This window comes from Halichoerus grypus, chromosome 9 (genome assembly GCF_964656455.1).
Source record: "Halichoerus grypus chromosome 9, mHalGry1.hap1.1, whole genome shotgun sequence".
Classification (NCBI taxonomy): domain Eukaryota; kingdom Metazoa; phylum Chordata; class Mammalia; order Carnivora; family Phocidae; genus Halichoerus; species Halichoerus grypus.
The window spans coordinates 50921516-50939488 of record NC_135720.1 but is presented as its reverse complement, the minus strand read 5'-3'; the positions used below and the strand labels follow the sequence as shown (position 1 = coordinate 50939488).

Sequence of the window (17973 nt, the reverse complement as noted above, 5' to 3'; positions counted from 1 at the left end):
GGGGAGGGGCAGAGAGAGAGGGACAAGCAGACTCCCTCCTGATCAAGGAGCCCAACATGGGGCTTGATCCTGGGACCTCTGGATCATGACCTGAAGTCAGATGCTTAACGGACTGAGCCACCCAGGCGCCCCTAAGTGATTCTTTTTAAAAAATTTATATTTATTTAAATTCCAGTGTAGTTAACACAGTGTCATATTAATTTGAGGTGAACAATATGGTGATTCAACAATTCCATACATTACTAAGTGCTCATCAAGATAATTGTGCTCTTTATCCCCTTCACCTATTTCCCCCATCCCCCTGCCCACTTGTCCTCTGGTAACCATCAGTTACTCTCTCTAGTGAAGAGCCTGTCCTCTCTTTTTTTTCTCCTTTGTTCATTTGTTTTGTTTTTTAAATTCCACATACAAGTGAGATCATATGGTATTTGTCTTTGACTGGCTTATTCTGTTAAGCATTATACCCTCTGGATCCAAATGGCAAAATTTCATTCTTTTTTTTTAGTGGCTGAATAATATTCCAGTGTGTGTGTGTGTGTGTGTGTGTGTGTGTGTGTGTGTGTATCACATGTTCTTTATCCATTCATCTATCAGCTTCTTCCATAACCTGATTATTGTAAATAATGCTGCAATAAACATAGGGGTGCATGTATCCTTTCAAATTAGTGTTTTTGTATTTTTTGGTAAATACCGAGTAGTGTGATTACTGGATCATAAGGTAGTTCTATTGCTAACTTTTTGAGGAACCTCCATACTGTTTTCCACGGTGGCTGCACCAGTTTGCATTCCTACCAACAGTGTATGAGGGTTTTTCTCCACATCCTTGCCAATGTTTGTTATTTCTTGTGTTGTTTGATTTTAGTCATTCTGACAGATGTGAGGTGGTATCTCATTGTGGTTTTGATTTGTATGTTCCTGATGATGAGTGATGTTGAGCATCTTTTCATGTGTCTGTTGGCCGTCAGAAACTTAGGTGATTTTGATGCAGATCATTTACTGTACATACAGGAGTCCCCTCACCCACAATTCTGCTTTCTGTGGTTTCAGTTAACCGCAGTCAGCCACAGTCCAGAAGCAGATGACAAGATGTCAGAAGGTCAACAGTAGCCTAATGGTTACGTCACAATACATACATCACTCACGTCACTTCATCTCATCATGTTGGCATTTTATCATCTTACAGCATCACAAGAAGGGTGAGTACAGTACAATAAGATATTTTGAGAGAGAGACCACATTCATATCTTGATTTTGGACTTCCAGCCTTCAGAACTGCGAGAGAATAAATTTCTGCGGTTTGAAGCCACTAAGTTTATGGTAATTTGTTAATGGCAACCCTAGGAAACGAACACATTCCCCAACAGTCTAATTGAAAACAAGCATTGGAGAGCAATGTGGAATTTAGTGAAAATTTAGTAAGGGAGCAATGAAGGGGACTTTATATCATACATCCTATGGCAGACACTGTTGGTAAGTCAGTCTTCTTCTTCCTGGCAGAGCTATGCTTTTGTTCTGGTGTTTACCCTTCCCTGCATGGCTGAGGAGGGTGAGCCCATCTCCAGCTCCAGGAATTTATCCTGACTGGTATACGCCCAAAATGTTGGTTCCTTTCCTTCTGGTATCAGGGGAGGGAATGTAACTATTGATTTTGAGAATGTTAAGATTGAGTTTTAGCCTTATTTAGGGGTAGGAATCCTGAGCTCTGGCCTTTTTTGAAGTTATATAAGGCTGACTGCTGGCCTGGTGATAATGCTGCTGAAGCAACAACTACTTGCCAGACAGCGTGCTAGGTGCTTTAAATAAAATGTTTCTATCCCTATAAAAACAATGTTTGGTAACTATTCCTAACCCTGTTTAATGAAGAGCCTGAGGTGTAGAACAATGACAGAAGGTGTCATATAGCAGCCAAAGTGAAATTTAAGAAATATTAATGAGATCATATCGATTACCTGCACTTAGAGAAAGCTTCAAACTCCCTAAGCCTCTGGCCTTTGCCTCGCTGTCCAATCTCATCTTCCCCTTCCCTCTTGCTCACTGTGCTCTGGTCACACTCCATTTCTTCCTTGCCCATGGAATTGTGCCCACCTCTGAGCCTTTGCAGGGGAAAGATCTTTGCACAGATCCTTTTCAGTCTTTCTGCCTTGCCTCAAGGATCATCTTCTCAGACGACACTCTTCCTTGGCCATAATGTTTAGTCTTGCCTCTTCCAAACCACCCCACTGGTGTCCACCTTGCTCATTCATTCAACAAACATTTATTGAGCACCTACTAGATCCCAGGCTCGCTTTAGTGTCTTCATATATTTTATCCATAGCACTTAACACTATCATAAATGATTTTAGTTATTTACTTGTTTATTCTTATTCTTCACCATCGAATGACAACTCTTTGAAGATAGGGACCTTGACTATCTTGATCATTGCTGAGTTTCTTGTACCTAGGGCAGCACCTGTTGTTTTGCCTGGCACTTAGAAGGAATTCAATAAATATTTGTTAAAAGGATATATTTCCTAATGTTTATTAATAGCCAGCTCTATTACAGGACCGTGAAGTGCTTGGAATAAAGCATTGTGATGAGAGCCAATGGTTACTCTAAGCTCAGCTTCTTGCAAGTTCCATGTAATTTGCCTATACCTAACTAGTACATAAAGAACAATTTGGGAATGATCAAGGTGATTAACTAGCCTCTGAATGCATCTGAAGGTAATGACCTTTAAAGCGCTGATTCTAAGCAATACATATGTCATTCCATTCTAAGAAGGCTAGAGTGACAACAGGTTTGAGATGAAGCTTCAATCTTCCTGAGTATTGACAGAGGTAATGATTACCTTGTGGCCCATGACAGAGGAAAAGATCTGTTCTCTAGCATGAGGCATAAAAATCCTGTTCTGGCTATTTTCCTGGGACTGCCAAAATATTGCCACAAACTTGGTAAATAAAATAAACCAATAGAAATGTATTCTCTCACAATTATGAAGGCCAGAAGTCAGAAATTAAGGTGTTGGCAGGGCTGTGCCACCTCTGCCGTGTTAGAGGAGAATCACTTCTCGCCTGTTCAAGCTTCTCTGGGTGCCGTCATTCCTTAGCTTGAGGCTGCATCATGGCAACGTCTGCCTCCATCTTCACATGGCTTTCTGCTCTGAGTGCGAGTCTAAGCCCCTCTACTTCCCTTGTATACAGACAATTGTGATGGCATTTTGGGCCCACCTGGATAATCCTGGATGATCTCCCCATCTCAAGATATTTAGTCACATCTACAAAGACCTTTCTTCCAAATGAGGTAACATCTGCAGGTTCTAGAAATTAGGATGTGGACATATCTTTGGCAGCCATCATTACTCTGGATAAAGTTTAAAAATTCCAAAAGTAATGGATTTATGTTAGAACAGTTTTTTCTTTTCTTTTTTTTTCATTGTGGCAAATTCATATACCATAAAATTTACCCTCTTAACCATTTTAGGTATACAGTTCAGTGGTATCCAATACATCCACATTGCGGTGCAACCGTCACAACCTTTCAGCCCATAACTTTTTTCACCTGGTAAAACAGAAATTCTGTACTCATTAAATAATAACTCCCCATTCTCCCCACCCCTCAAGCCCCTGGCAACCACTATTCTACTTTCTAACTTTATGATTTTGACTACTCTAAGTACTTCATATAAGTGGAATCATATGGTATTTGTCTTTTTGTGATTAGACAGGGCAGTTTTAAGTGAAAAAAAAAAATTGCCCCCTTAAGTAATTTAGAAGAGAAGACTTTGTGGAAAAAGAGACCCTTGACTAGAAGAAGTAATCACTGGCTAAACCAGATGCAAGCCCTTCTGTGAAACAGAATATCGTTCAATATGGCCAAAACAGACCCATTTTACAGAAGCGAACCTGCCCTGGAGAAGTCCAGTCATGTCTATAGTGTCTAGCATTGGGCTAGAATTGACCCTAACTAGAGTAGGATGCTGGCTTTAAAACATCCAAAGTAGGTTCCCTGGGGGAAATAATCAGATTAAAAGCAACAAAACTAAATTGTCCCCTAGACCTGTTACATTAGTAAATACTAATTGTGAGATATTGTGGATATTGGAATTATGGGGATATGTTTGACATGTCATATTTAATGGATGTCATTTTCTTTTATTTCTTTTGGTATTTTATGGCCTCTCTTCTTACAAAATGTAGGTGGGTGGAATAATTGTTATCAGTGAAATTGATTAGGTACTGAAAAAAACAATTGTTTCTGGTCACACCAATCAGAATGGCTAAAAATAAGTCAGGAAACGACAGATGTTGGCGAGGATGCGGAGAAAGGGGAACCCTCCTACACTGTTGGTGGGAATGCAAGCTGGTGCAGCCACTCTGGAAAACAGTATGGAGGTTCCTCAAAAAGTTAAAAATAGAGCTACCTTACATCCCAGCAATTGCACTACTAGGTATTTATCCAAAGGATACAAACATAGTGATTTGAAGGGGTACATGCACCCTGATGTTTATAGCAGCAATGTCCACAATAGCCAAACTATGGAAGGAGCCCAGATGGCCATCGACAGATGAATGGATAAAGAAGATGTGGTATATGTATATACAATGGAATATGACTCAGCCATCAAAAAAAATGAAATATTACCATTTATAACAACGTGAATTAAGCTAGAGGGTATTATGCTAAGCAAAATAAGTCAATCAAAGAAAGACAAATATCATATGATCTCACTTATATGTGGAATTTAAGAAACAAAACAGATGAACATAGGGGAAGGGAGGGAAAAATAAAATAAGATGAAATCAGAGAGGGAGACAAACCATAAGAGACTCTTAACTATAGGAAACAAACTGAGGGTTGCTGGAGGGGAGGGGGCTGGGGGATGGAGTAACTGGGTGATGTACATTAAGGAGGACATATGATGTAATGAGCACTGGGTGTGATATGCAATTGATGAATCACTAAACTCTACCTCTGAAACTAATAATACACTATATGTTAATTAATTGATTTTAAATAAAAAACAAAACAAACAATAAAAAACAATGAAGTTTCTGGGTAGGAGCTCAAGTCAATAGAGGTGTGGGACTCTTAAAAGGAAATTGCGTGTTTCATCCTGCTAACTCCCCTGTCTGGCGCAAGGGATCTGATTTTATACTTATTGTCCCATAAAGCTAATGTCAACCTTGTAGTAAAAATGATCTTTGTTGAACTTGAGATTTCTCGTTGTAAAAATTCGTCTTAGTCCTGGTCCTTTTACCAGCTAATAGCAGGTTCCCAGCCCTTAATTGCTCCAGAGTGACATCTAGCTGCAGGTATCTGAAGACCATTAGTTTGTAGGATTAGTTTCTAATCTAATACTAACCAAGCTTGAAAGTATTTATGTGCCTCATTGCCACCACAGTGGGGTCCCCCATCTTGCTGCTTTAAGATCCTCTCTGGTCCTAAGAGTGACTTTCATTGCCCATAGACTCCTTCTTGCCCTGCACTAGTCCACCAAACTGGACCTCTGAAGTAGAGCTGGCTTAATGAGTGTGGGACCTGTGCACTTGCACAGGGTCTTTTGCTTAGAATGGTTTCACACTTAGATTAATGCTCTCTGGCTGTCATTTTGAAATTTTTAGTAATTTTACCTTTGAACTGTTTTGTAAGCAAAATCCAAAGGGGCTCCAAAGGGACAAAAGAGAGGGCATGTGAGCAGAGATATGCACAGTCTGTGTTTGCCATTCCTTGCCCTCACGTTCTCATGAACATTCCTGATGCCCTGTCATTACCATAGAATTCCAGGGGACCACGTATGAGAGATGTAAGTGTGACCAACTGGTGGGGGGAGGGGAGCAGCTCTGAGAGACCACACTTTCCCTTTAAACTAGAACTTGCTTCAGATGCTGAAAGAAGGTGATAACATTCAGAGACATGAATAACCAAGGAACCTTTCTTACTCATGTTACTTTCCTGTATTAGCTAAACACTTGGGCTGAAAACGATGACATAGAAGGAAAGGAAAAGATAGGGCAACCCAGGGTTCCCTTTCTTTCAGTCTTTCCTTAATCATTAGTAAGCTAAAGTTAGAGAGTGTCGATAGAACATATGTGCATATTAAGAAGTGAAATAAAAAGCTCAGTTAGTTTTGTGCATGAAACTGACTTGGTATTCTGTTAAGGATGAAATGCGTATAATGGGAGCCTGGGTAGCTCAGTTGCTTAAGTGGCCAATTCTTGGTTTTGATTCAGGTCATGATCTCAGGGCTGTGAGATGGAGCCCTGTGTCAGGCTCTGCTTAAGCGTGGAGCCTGCTTAAGATTCTCTCTCCTTGTCCCTCTGCCCCTCCCTCCCCCACTCCTGTGCTCCCTCTCTCTCTCTCAAAAAAGAAAAAAAAAAGAATGAAATGCAATTTATGTCCAAGCTGCAAAATACAAACTGTAATTTTGGTGATATTAGAGCATATGAGTTAAATGCTCTTATATTTGCATTTAAAAATAGCTTTGTACAACATAAAGATAAACAGTAAAATTCATGCCAATGAATAAAATTTAAAATTTTCGTCTACTTAGAATGAGATTAATTAGCAAACAAAAAGCACCATGAAAAGCTGAGAGAGAGGCCATGGAAGAAAAGAAAAAGCTTTACATTTTAGTATGTTTAAAAGCACTTTTTCCTGGGGCGCCTGGGTGGCTCAGTTGGTTAAGCGACTGCCTTCGGCTCAGGTCATGATCCTGGAGTCCCTGGATCGAGTCCCGCATCGGGCTCCCTGCTTGGCAGGGAGTCTGCTTCGCCCTCTGACCCTATCCCCTCTCATGTGTTCTTTCTCTCTCATTCTCTCTCTCTCAAATAAATAAAATCTTTTAAAAAAAAAAAAAAAAGCACTTTTTCCTGCTTTTTGAACCATGTGACTCACAGATTACATGACTGACCCTGCTCCTGACTGCCGGTACCAGGGCAGAGAAGATTTGGCTTTCCTACCACACCACAAACCATGTGATTTGGACTAAATGGCTGCTCCCTGGGAGCTCATGTCACCATTCTTCACCTGCTTCCATTTTATTAATGTAGAAAAGACACAAATACATGCATGTGCACACACAGACACACCCAATAGACAGGAGTAGAATGAAGGACATGGCCCTCAATAGAGTCTAACCTGATTCAGGTTCTGTTTCAGGGACCTCACGTGCTTCAGACTCCTCAGGTAAGGATCCCTTGGTGTCCTCAGCTACCTCCAGGGCCTCAGACCCTTCCTGAACTTCAGGCTCCTCACCTTCAATCTCCTCTTCAGCCTCCGGTTCAGCCTCTTCTACTTCTAGAAAAAATGAGGAGAAATAAATTATTATTCAGTTTAGGTCAACAAATATTTAATTGGGTGCCAGATAGTCTGATTGGTGCTGAGGCCAAAACAAAGAATAAGGAATGGCCCTGCCCTCCTGGAGCATGGGGTTTGATGAGGGAGACAGATATTTTGTCTACATATTTCATCTATTCAAACGTAGCGGCAGTGTAGTGCATGTGCTCAGAATGCTATGGGAGCAGCAGCCTAAGGGTTTTAACAGTAAAAAACTGGAACCAGCCCAAAGTCCATTCAGTAAGGATAGGGATAGAACTACACTGTCTGACACGGAGCCATTAGCCACGTGTGGCTATTGGAACACTTGAAATGTGGCTAATCCAAATTGAAATGTGCTGCAAGTATAAAATACAAAATGGATTTCAAAGACTTAGTTTGAAAAACTGAATGTGAAATATTTTCAGTAATTTTTGCACTGATTGTTAAAATAATATTTTGGACATAGTATATTAAATAAATATAATTAATTTCACCTGTTTCTTTTTACTTTTTATGTAGCTACTAGAAAATTTACAGTTACATAGGCAGCTTGCATTATATTTTCATTGAGCAGTACAAGGCTAGATTTAATGTATAATGATGGATTTTCTTATACCTAATTACAAATAATGGAATCAATATGTCAAATGTAAATTTTAAAAGCACAATTCCAAGCTTTATGTAGTTGCATGGAAGTCTTTCAGGAAGAAGATGGGGTAAATGGTGTCAGAAAACCCATCTCCCAATTCCTTTTAATATATTCATTAAGTTGAAAAACAAGATATTTCTGTGCACATGATATGAAAAAAAAAAAAATGAGCCTGTTTTCTGGACTCCTGTGGAAATTTCTCCCCCCAGTGAGTACCTTCCAAGACTATCTCGTATGAGATACCTTTGGCATCCGAATTTTGATCTGAATCTGGATGATTAAGCACCCAGAGCAAAGCAACTTAAAGTGTTCTTGGGGCACCTGGGTAGCTCAGGCTGTTAAGCGTCTCAGGTCGTGATCCCAGGGTCCTGGGATGGAGCCCTATGTCGGGCTCCATGCTCAGTGGGGAGCCTGCTTCCCCCTCTCCTCTGCCCCTCCCGCCTTGTGCTCTCTGTCTCTCTCTCAAATAAATAATAAAAAATTATTGAAAAAAAAAGAAGAAAAGCAAAACATACCTAAAAAAAACAAAAGTGTTCTTATAGGTCTGGGTCTGTATCAGGACTACAGTGCATGTGGTTTCTTAGTATATGGCTCTTTTGTGTCATATAGAGGAATTTATGGTGATACACACAAGGAAGAAACAGCATTTGCTGAATCCTACTAGGGTTTGGGATGAAATTATATGCTGTACAGCAAAAACTCACAATGTATCTCTCATAGTAAAAAACAAACTTCCAATATGCATACATGTAAATTATTGATTTTGAATTCTTATCCATATTAGGGAAGAGTTTATATAATGACGCAGAGAAGTGTAAAAAGTTCTAATACTTTTTCTAGAATTCTAATGGATAACCTGTGTACCAGAAAAGTTATGAATGGACTGAAAAGTGTTCTAAGATCCTTATACTATCTATGATTTTTACCAAGTATGTGTTATATTAGTTATCTATTGCTTCATAATAAATTACTCCAAAATTTAGTGATCAAAGCAACAATAATCACGTATCATCCTTGCAGTTTCTGGGGTCAGGAATTTGGGAGTAGCTTAATTGGTGGTTCTGGCTCTTGGTCTCTCATGAAGTCAATGAAGATGTCCTTCAGGGTTGAAGTCTCTGAAGGCTTGCCTGGGGCTGGAGGATCAACTTCCAAGGTGTCCACTCAAAGCCTGAACTGAGCTCCTCAAGGAGCAGAGATAAGCCCTGTGTTAAGTCCTGACGCACAGAAAAGTGTACAGAATAAAAATGATAGTTGTTTTACAGTTTTGGGGTGGCTTGCTGCCAACAAAGGAAAACTGAAATAGATACTTTTCACTCTTTTGTTTCATGGACCCTTTTGGCAGTCTGGTGAAACTTACGGACCCTCCTTAGAATAATGCTTTCAAACCCATAAAATAAAATACGTAAGAAACCAATTATATTGAAATACAGTTATGAAGATATCAAAATAAATTTTGTGCCATAGGAAATTCATGCATCTTTACTAATGCATTAAATAACAAGAACTAGCAGCCGGTCTAATAACTACCATCATTTTGGAATCGTGATTTAGCATAAAGAGGATATATAAAACTATAATGTGACATGAAAATATCTTAGTTTCTATTGGTAACAAAGTCAAGATACTGCTGATACTATTATGGCTTGTTGCCTATATTAATTACTAAGTGAAGGAAATACTAAATTTCAGGTAAAGTTTAGTGAAAATAAAGTCGTAATTATTTTCCCATTCAAGTTCACAGACCTCTGAATTTTATCCATGAACTCCAGGTTAAGAACTTCAGTCTTAAAAGAAACTGTTGGAGTAAGTTCTTGTATAATGGAGATGAAAATTTCAGTTCAAAGACAATGGGTATAGCAGGAGATTGGCTGTTTTCTCAACTTCTGCAGGATCCTTCTACTAGAAGTAATTCCAACATCCATGTGTCCTACATGACAAGGGCAGCATTTTAAGACAAGCTGCTGAGCTTCCTGCTGTGGACCCGCAGAGGGAGCATGCGTAGGTATTTGTGTCGGAGGTCTTTTCCTATGACTCCATTGCTCTAGTGACCACACAATTTATTATCCAAATTGGAACACTGAGAATGAAAGTGGGTCAAATAAATATTTCAGTACCATAGGCATAGCATAAACCTAGACTCTCATGGGCAAACTGGGAAATACGGTCATGCTGTCTGTAATTCACTTGAAATACTGCAGTTGCCGGCAGTAACAAAACAAAATTAAATGACACATTATTAATGATATAAATCTGTGTTTGCCTTTTGCTTTCTCGCTTATAGCTTCCAATAGCCTTTGGTCTTCTTCTATTCTCAATGCTTCTTCAGCAGCTTTTCTGAAAGGAAAAGGTCCAAAATTTAATCATCTTTGGAAATTCAGACATCTTACAGTATTTTAGGATTTGAGGCCTATAGTGGTAAAAAATTGGGTAAATTGTGTATAATGTTCATTATACTCTTTAACTTTACAATGTAAATGTTTAATTTGCTCATATTGAAGCCACTTAATTTCAGGGTTGGTTTGTTTTTTTCCTTTTTTTTGGTTAAGAAAAGTTGCAATGTTACACTTTAAAAAATTTTGGCTATTAATTAGGAAATCTGTCAAAATTAATAAAAGATTGTCCAACTCTAAGCTGAAAAGGTAAATGGGAGAAGTACCATTTTCCCTTCTGAATAAGTCAGAAATGTTCACAAAATATGTTAAGTGACAAAAAAAAGTGTAATATAAGACTATGTATAATACAATTTTAATTTTGTACTTAAAGTTTATATAAATGATGATCAAAAGCCTAGAAGGATGCTAATCAAAACTGTTAATAGGAATTATCTCTGGATGCTGGCATTATGAGAGTTTTTACTTTTACTTATTATTTTTTTGCATTAAAAACTTTTCTATACTGAATAAATAGATAATTATCTTTTAATCAGAAAAAATTATTTCCTGACTTCTTTTCTTTTCAACATTGTAATAATGAAATTTGAAGAGACTTGAAATATGGAAACTTAAATGTCTGGAGGGAATCTATTTTTCATTAGGATTGAAACACTAAGCCTGCCTTAATGATGAAGATAGGTATAAGGAAAACTAGTAAAGTGATGGAGAAAGGCAATATTTATTAAAAATTAAAATGTGTATACCTCTGACATAGAAATTCTATATCTAGGAATTTAGCTCTCGGGAGTCGGCATACTACTGCACGAAGAAACATGTATAAGAATGTTGATTGTATCTTTTAAAAATAATATCAAAAAACTGTATCAAGTATTCAACAGGGGATGAGTTAAGTAGAGCTCATTCATATCAGCTACCCACTCTGGGGCAGTTTTCCTATTTTACATGTCTGTCATTCTCCATATTCAGTGTTCTTTGCATCCTTTCCCCATCCTGTGAAAATCTAGTTACTTCTATTGTCTTCAAAAGACATTACTACACTTATGGAGATATGTCAGGAAAACAATAATTAAAGCCATTTTTTTTAAAAGATTTTATTTATTTGAGAAAGAGAGAGAGAGTACACTGTGAGCGGGGGGGTGGGGTGGTGGAGGGGCAGAGGGAGGGCCTGTGAGAGAATTTCAAACAGACTCCCTGCTGAGTGCAGAGCCCAAGGCGGGGCTCCATGACACGGGGTGAGGGTGGGGGGTGAGGAGGGCTCTCATGACCTGAGATCATGACCTGAGCTGAAACCAATAGTCAGAAGCTTAACCAACTGAGCCACCCAGGCGCCCCTTTCATTTACTTTTTATCGTATTATTTTTTCAATTTGTGGGTACTGGTCAGTAAAATTATTTAAGTCACAGATAAATATGGTAAAAAAAATAATCTTACCTGTGCTCATTTTTTTTCAGTGTCTTTTGAGAGCAGACGCTTGTTCTAGAATAAGTCTGATTTCGGGCCATGAAAACATCCACAACTCAGTACTTTAGACACTCCGAAAATATTTGTAAGCCTACTGTTTTTCTTAGAATTTAGTTAGAATTGGATCTACTTAGTAGACCACTGTTTTGATATTAAAGACATTTCATAAATGTAACTTGTAAGTAGATATGTAATAGCTATAAAAGATTCATTAACTTGTTTTATTATGCCAGACATATTTTACCTTACTGCTTCTTCCTCCTTTTTTTTCTTCTGCAGTTCATCTAATAATCTTTCTAAAATCTTAGAGTCAACTTCAGTCTTATTCTCTAAATACAGTCTATTAAGTAAATATTTCCCTGAAATACAGATAAAGAGAATAACATTAATTTTGAAGCTCTATAAAATATAGTGAGAAACAGTTTAGAAATTAATGACAAAAAATTGTTCCTGCCTATATCCAAATATATTTCCCTTTAAGCATTTATCTAAATAGAGTCCAGGTTCTTTAAAATATCGAGACTGTCTGAAATCCTTTCTAAGAGGTATATATCGGCATGGTAGAAATAACTAAAACATGAAAAGAGGTGGTGTATCATATTTTCCCCCTGGAAACTCTCTTTTCAAATATATTTCCTTACAAGGCAAGATGACAGAATATTCTTGGCTCCTATGTCAAAGATTATTTGACCATATATGTATGGGTATATTTCTCGGCTCTCTAGTCTGTTCCATTGGCCTAGGTGTCTGTTTTTATGCCAGTACCATACTGTTTTGATTATTATAGCTTTTTTCAAAGTGACAGAATAATTAAAATTTAGTTCTGCTATCTTTATGTCTTTAATATTTCCCATTTGAGGTGTTAAGGACTAATATATAGTCTTTACTCTCAGCCTTATATATTTTTCATTTAGAAGTTAGAGTGCTGGTTGAGAATGGGGTGTTAAATTCTCAGCTCCAAAGAATAATTGTAAGGGCCTGATGGAACATCCAATGATCCAGCACACCATTCCTGCCCATCTACTTGGTGAGTGGATGCCTCATTCTGTGTACCTCTAGGTTGTGAAGGGATTGCTGGGGTGATATTTGTAACTAGGGAGAGGGAAGAGTTTTCCATTTTGTATTTTAACTAAACATATTATCAGCAATAGAATCTTCACTTTCAGATTTACATGATAAATATTTACTAACCATTGTTTTCTGTATCTGATAAATAGATTACTAAATCAGGTATAATTCCTTTCTCGACTAAGACTATCCACAGTTCTTTCATAACAGGGCAGTTGTCCAGTATCCATCCTCCATACTTTGGGGCACCAGAAAACCTATTCGTGTTTTCTTCAACTACCTGTGAAAAAGGACAACTGATATTATCATCACAGCCAGAGAAGTCAAGGATACTACTTTGATATATCGTTTTTGCAGACCCCAACCAATTATCTTTTGAATTCTTCTGACTCGAAAGAAAAAAAAGTCACTTAATTTTAAAAGAGACACTTAATTTAAAAAATAAAATAAATAAAATAAAAATAAAAGAGACAATTTTAAAGCAATAAAGCTATCTAAGTGTTTAAAATTAAGAATGGGAAGCAAAAGCCTTTATTAAATAAATATAACAGTACATTTTTGCTATCTGTTATTCTGTATTACAAAATTCAGATCCTGATTTAGGAGGTCTTGGGCCCAGGAGTGTGCATTTCGAACATGCTCCTAGGTGACAGTGGTCCATGGACCCCTCTTTGAGTAGCAAGGACCCAGTCCAGCTTGCCTGTTTTCGTGACAACACTCTTCACTTCCCTTTTACTTTTCATTCCTCAGTGTGAGAGCTGAGAAGGTACTGATACGGTTACTAAAAGCAGTAGGAAGGAACTGGGTCAAAATAAACCTTGCAGGTGCTTAGGGAGTTCTGCTAAACTTTGTCCCCAAACCCCCTCGGGCAGAGCAGTAGCTACAGCTTCAGTGCAAGTATGGAAATTAGTAATGTGGACCTGTGAATACACCAACTCTGAGCGGTTCAAGTTTGTGTGTCATCAGGTAATCACAGGATATTTGAAGTCAAAGGGGAAGAGATGTCACAAGAAAGGGTATAATTCACTGGCCTCTGCAGAATTTAAGATTACCTACTTTATGAATTTCCATCTGAATGAAAGGTCCTTTTTAAAAAATTCTTTTTAACTTTTAACTATTTTATTTAAATTCAATTAGTTAACATATAGTGTATCATTAGTTTCAGATTGAAGAGTCTTCTAAAAATTTTTTTTAAGCACTTTGAAATGCTTAACAGAATTAAGGGAAAAAAGAGAAAGCTGTAAAAAAGAAATATAAATGAAATAAGTCAGAGAAAGACAAATACTGTATAATCTCACTTATATGTAGAACCTAAAAAAACCGAACTCCTAGAAACAGAGAACAGATTGGTGGTTGCCAGAGGCAGGGGTGGGGCTGGGGAGAATGGGTGAAGGTGGTCAAAAGGTACAAATTTATAGTTATAAATAGGTCCCGGGGGCGTAATATTCAGCATGGTTTGACTACAGTTAACAATATTATATTGTATATTTGGAAGTTGCTAAGAGAGTAGATCTTAGAAATTCCGATCACACATACACAAAACTAAATGTGTGAAGTGATGGGTGTTAACGAAAATTATTGTGGTAAACATTTCACAATATATACATATATCATATCATTATGTTATACACCTTAAACTAATACAATGTTATATGTCAAATACAACTCAATAAAACTGAAAAAATATAAATGGTTAACGAAAATCTTACTGTCCAGTTTCAAAGATATGAAAATGAAAGCAACATTGAGATATAATTTGTAATTTCTCCATCTCATTCAAATTTTTTTGAAAAAATTAATGCCTTCATAGTATTTTATCAAATGAATAGATCTTAATTTGTTTAATCATTCTCTCACTCTTAAACATTTACATAATTTATAATTTTAATATAACACTGTGATGAACATCTGTATATGCAAATCTATGCCCAAATGTTATATATTTTTTTAGGTTAGATTCCTAGAAGATGTGTTTTTAGGTTCATAAAGGTATGAACATTTTAAAGGTCTTTCACACACATTGCCACATTGTTTCCAAAACATCTGTATCAATTTTCACTTCTCCTATGTGACCATCTCATTATAGCCTCACTGGTATGGATTGTTACACATTTTTAAAAATCTTTGGCAATTTGATAGGTAAGAATTTATATCTCACTGTTTTAAGTTTCATAATTTTCTCGAAATTTGAACATTAAAATTTTCAATTAACCATTTGCATTTCTTCTTTGATGAAACAATCTGTATCTTTTTCCTGCTTTTATATTAGGGTATTCCATTTTCCTTGATTTGTAAGAAATCTTTGTATTAAGGAATTAATAGGTCATATTTATTATAAATATTTTTTGACCTTTGTCCTAAAATTATGATTTTCATGGTTTTTTTCATAGAGAGAATCATTATTAAGTAGCCTCTCTATTGAGCTTTTGCTTTAAGTTTTTCCACTGTGTTTGTGCAGGTCCAAATGTGGAAGTTGTCTTTCTGACTTTATCTCAAGTGACTCAGAGGGAAGGGAGAAGTGAAGCATTATGGGCACATCCACTGCCTCAGGGAAATAGATCGCTGACACCAGGTAGGGGGCAAGTGCACAAGGCACTCACGCCTGGACATTTCAATGCTGAGGGGAGGAAAGTTTCAGGGGGTGAGGACTTGGGTGCCTGAGGATACAGGTTTTAGACGTATCAGCAAAACAGCTTTGGTGTAGGAATCTATTGAGGGAGATTCCCCAGTTGAGATCATTGTGGAGAGAAGAGGGAACCTTCCTTAAGATTTCATATCCGAAAGAAGTACAGAGTGTATGGCCCAGCAGGAGGCGTGGCAGGACTCTGAGCCTTGTGGGGCAAGTGGTAGGGAGGGGGCCCGGGGAAGCATTTGTGTATGGTCTGTGTCTGGCCTGGCCGGCACCAGAGCCATGGAAGTGGGCTCTCAGATGTCTGACCAGTTGAAAATAAAGTTGCATTCTCTTTGGACATCCTCAGGGGAGGGGTGAGTGGGAGAAAGCAATATTTAGAAAAATGGTATAACATTTTCATGCACTATTCATCCTTCTATCCCTTTGTGATTTTTAACTTAATAAAATTTTTTCCCCTTCATTTAAACATACTATTTCTGCATTCCCTTATTCTATGCTATTTCATGTTTACTCTTAATTTTACTACTTGTGAATATATATATGTATATACATATATATGTGATTATAGATATACACACAAAGATGTGTTTATCACTTGTATATCCAAATACTTATCACTGAAAAAACATACCTAGGGAGAGAGTGATTAAGAGAAGAGACTGGGAGAATCAGGGAAGGTACATTACACAGAGAGACGTAGCGGGGGGGGGGGGGGGGCATAGAAAAATATAATGACCATGTGAAGAACACAGATACAAGGGCAGAAATGGAGATGTTTTTGAGAAAAAACCATGTGATGAGGGAAGCAGAGCAAAAATGACGTATCACACGGGGAAGGCTGCAGTGACTAGAGAAATAGGCCGTGGTTACGATGCGCAGCTGGATAGGTCATGGGCTAGAAAACGTACAGTGGCAGGTTAGACACAAAAGCCTCACTTTCCTTGATGTTGTCCCCTTGACATTTTTCTGTGAGGTACGGGGCAAATAACTCTGGCATAAGTCTAGGTAACAGCTTCAGTTAACACAAGCAAATAGGAGCAGGAAGAAGTTCCCAGTGTCCCCCAGCCTCTGCTTGTATTGTGTGCTCTGTAGCTCATCAAGGCGGAAACCAGGTAAAAGTGCAAATGATTTAGTGTGGAAAAATGTGCATTCTCCATTGCAAAGCAGTGACTCTTCTTTCTCTTTGGTAGAAATGACACATCATTATTTCTGTATTTTTAAGGCTGCAAAATATTGTTAAACTGTAATTCTAAAAGATTCTAAAAGGAGCTGAGATACAGACGTGTTTCAGAATCTTCCTTAACCCATGACTCCAGGGAGCCATGCCTAACTCTCCAGTTTGCAAATGAAATAAAACCTATTCACTTTTCCTGGACAGGATCATACATTGGACCCAAGTGCATCATTCATACCTGTTCTGCATATGGGCTATGAGCTTTAGATCAGAAAATGAAATTTAGTGGGAGGCACAATAGAAAAACAGGATAAAAAAACAATTACAGAAACAACAATTGGAAACCAAAATAGGACCACAACAATATCTAAAATAGGATCAAAATACATCAAATACCTAAAAATAAATCTAATGAGAGACACTGAAGACCTCTCCACTGAAAACTACAAAACAACACTGGGAGAAATTAAAGACCAAGATAAAGTAAGGCTATTCTATGCTCATGGATTAGAAGACCCAATATTGTGAAGATGGTAGTTTCCATCAAATTTATTTATAGATACAATACAACCCAATCAAAACTCCAGCAGGTGTAAGTGTGTGTGTGTGTTTGCATGTGTGTGAAAGTTGATGATTCTAAAATTTATGTGGAAGTAAAAAGGACCTATAATAGCCAAGATACTCTTGAAAAAGCAAGCAGAACGAAACAACTTATGACACAGGGAAGGAGGCAGTGACAGGACAAACAAGCTGTTGAAGGATTCCGCCTTCCAGATTTCAAGATTTAGTAAAAAGCTACAGTAGTTAATATGTGTAGTAGTGGAGTGCAGATAGACAAATAGGTCCATGGAACAGAATGGAGTATCCAGAAATAGACCATACAGATATAGCCACTAAATCATAGTGGGGAAAGGTTGGTCTTTTCAATAAATGGTGCTGGTACACAACTGTAAGAGTATATATGTATGTATGTATTATAATTATTTGTTATTGAAGTATCATTGATATACAATATTATATTAGTTTCAGGTGTACAACATAGTGCTTCTACAATTAAATACATTACAAAATGCTCACCATGATAAATGTAGTTACCATCTGTTCTATCACCATACAAAGTCATTATAATATTACTGACTACATTCCCTATGCTGTATTTTTTATCCCCTTGACTTCTTTCATAACTGTAAGTTTGTATCTCTTCATCCCCTTCCTCATGTTGTGGTTTTAATTTGTAGTTTTCTGATAATTAATGATGTTGAGTACATTTTCATATGCTTATTGGCCATTTGGATATAT

General features: G+C 37.5%; 1 protein-coding gene across 1 annotated transcript in view; it reads right to left on the bottom strand.

Moving 5' to 3' along the window:
* Window positions 1-17973, bottom strand: part of AK9 (adenylate kinase 9) — a 133318-nt gene that overhangs the window by 57263 nt on the left and 58082 nt on the right. The window contains exons 17-20 of the mRNA XM_078055862.1: window positions 12992-13148; window positions 12045-12159; window positions 10207-10280; window positions 7118-7276 (exon numbers count right to left, since the gene is read on the bottom strand). Of these exons, the coding sequence (XP_077911988.1) occupies window positions 7118-7276; window positions 10207-10280; window positions 12045-12159; window positions 12992-13148 (505 nt within the window). The remainder of the gene's footprint in view (window positions 1-7117; window positions 7277-10206; window positions 10281-12044; window positions 12160-12991; window positions 13149-17973) is intronic.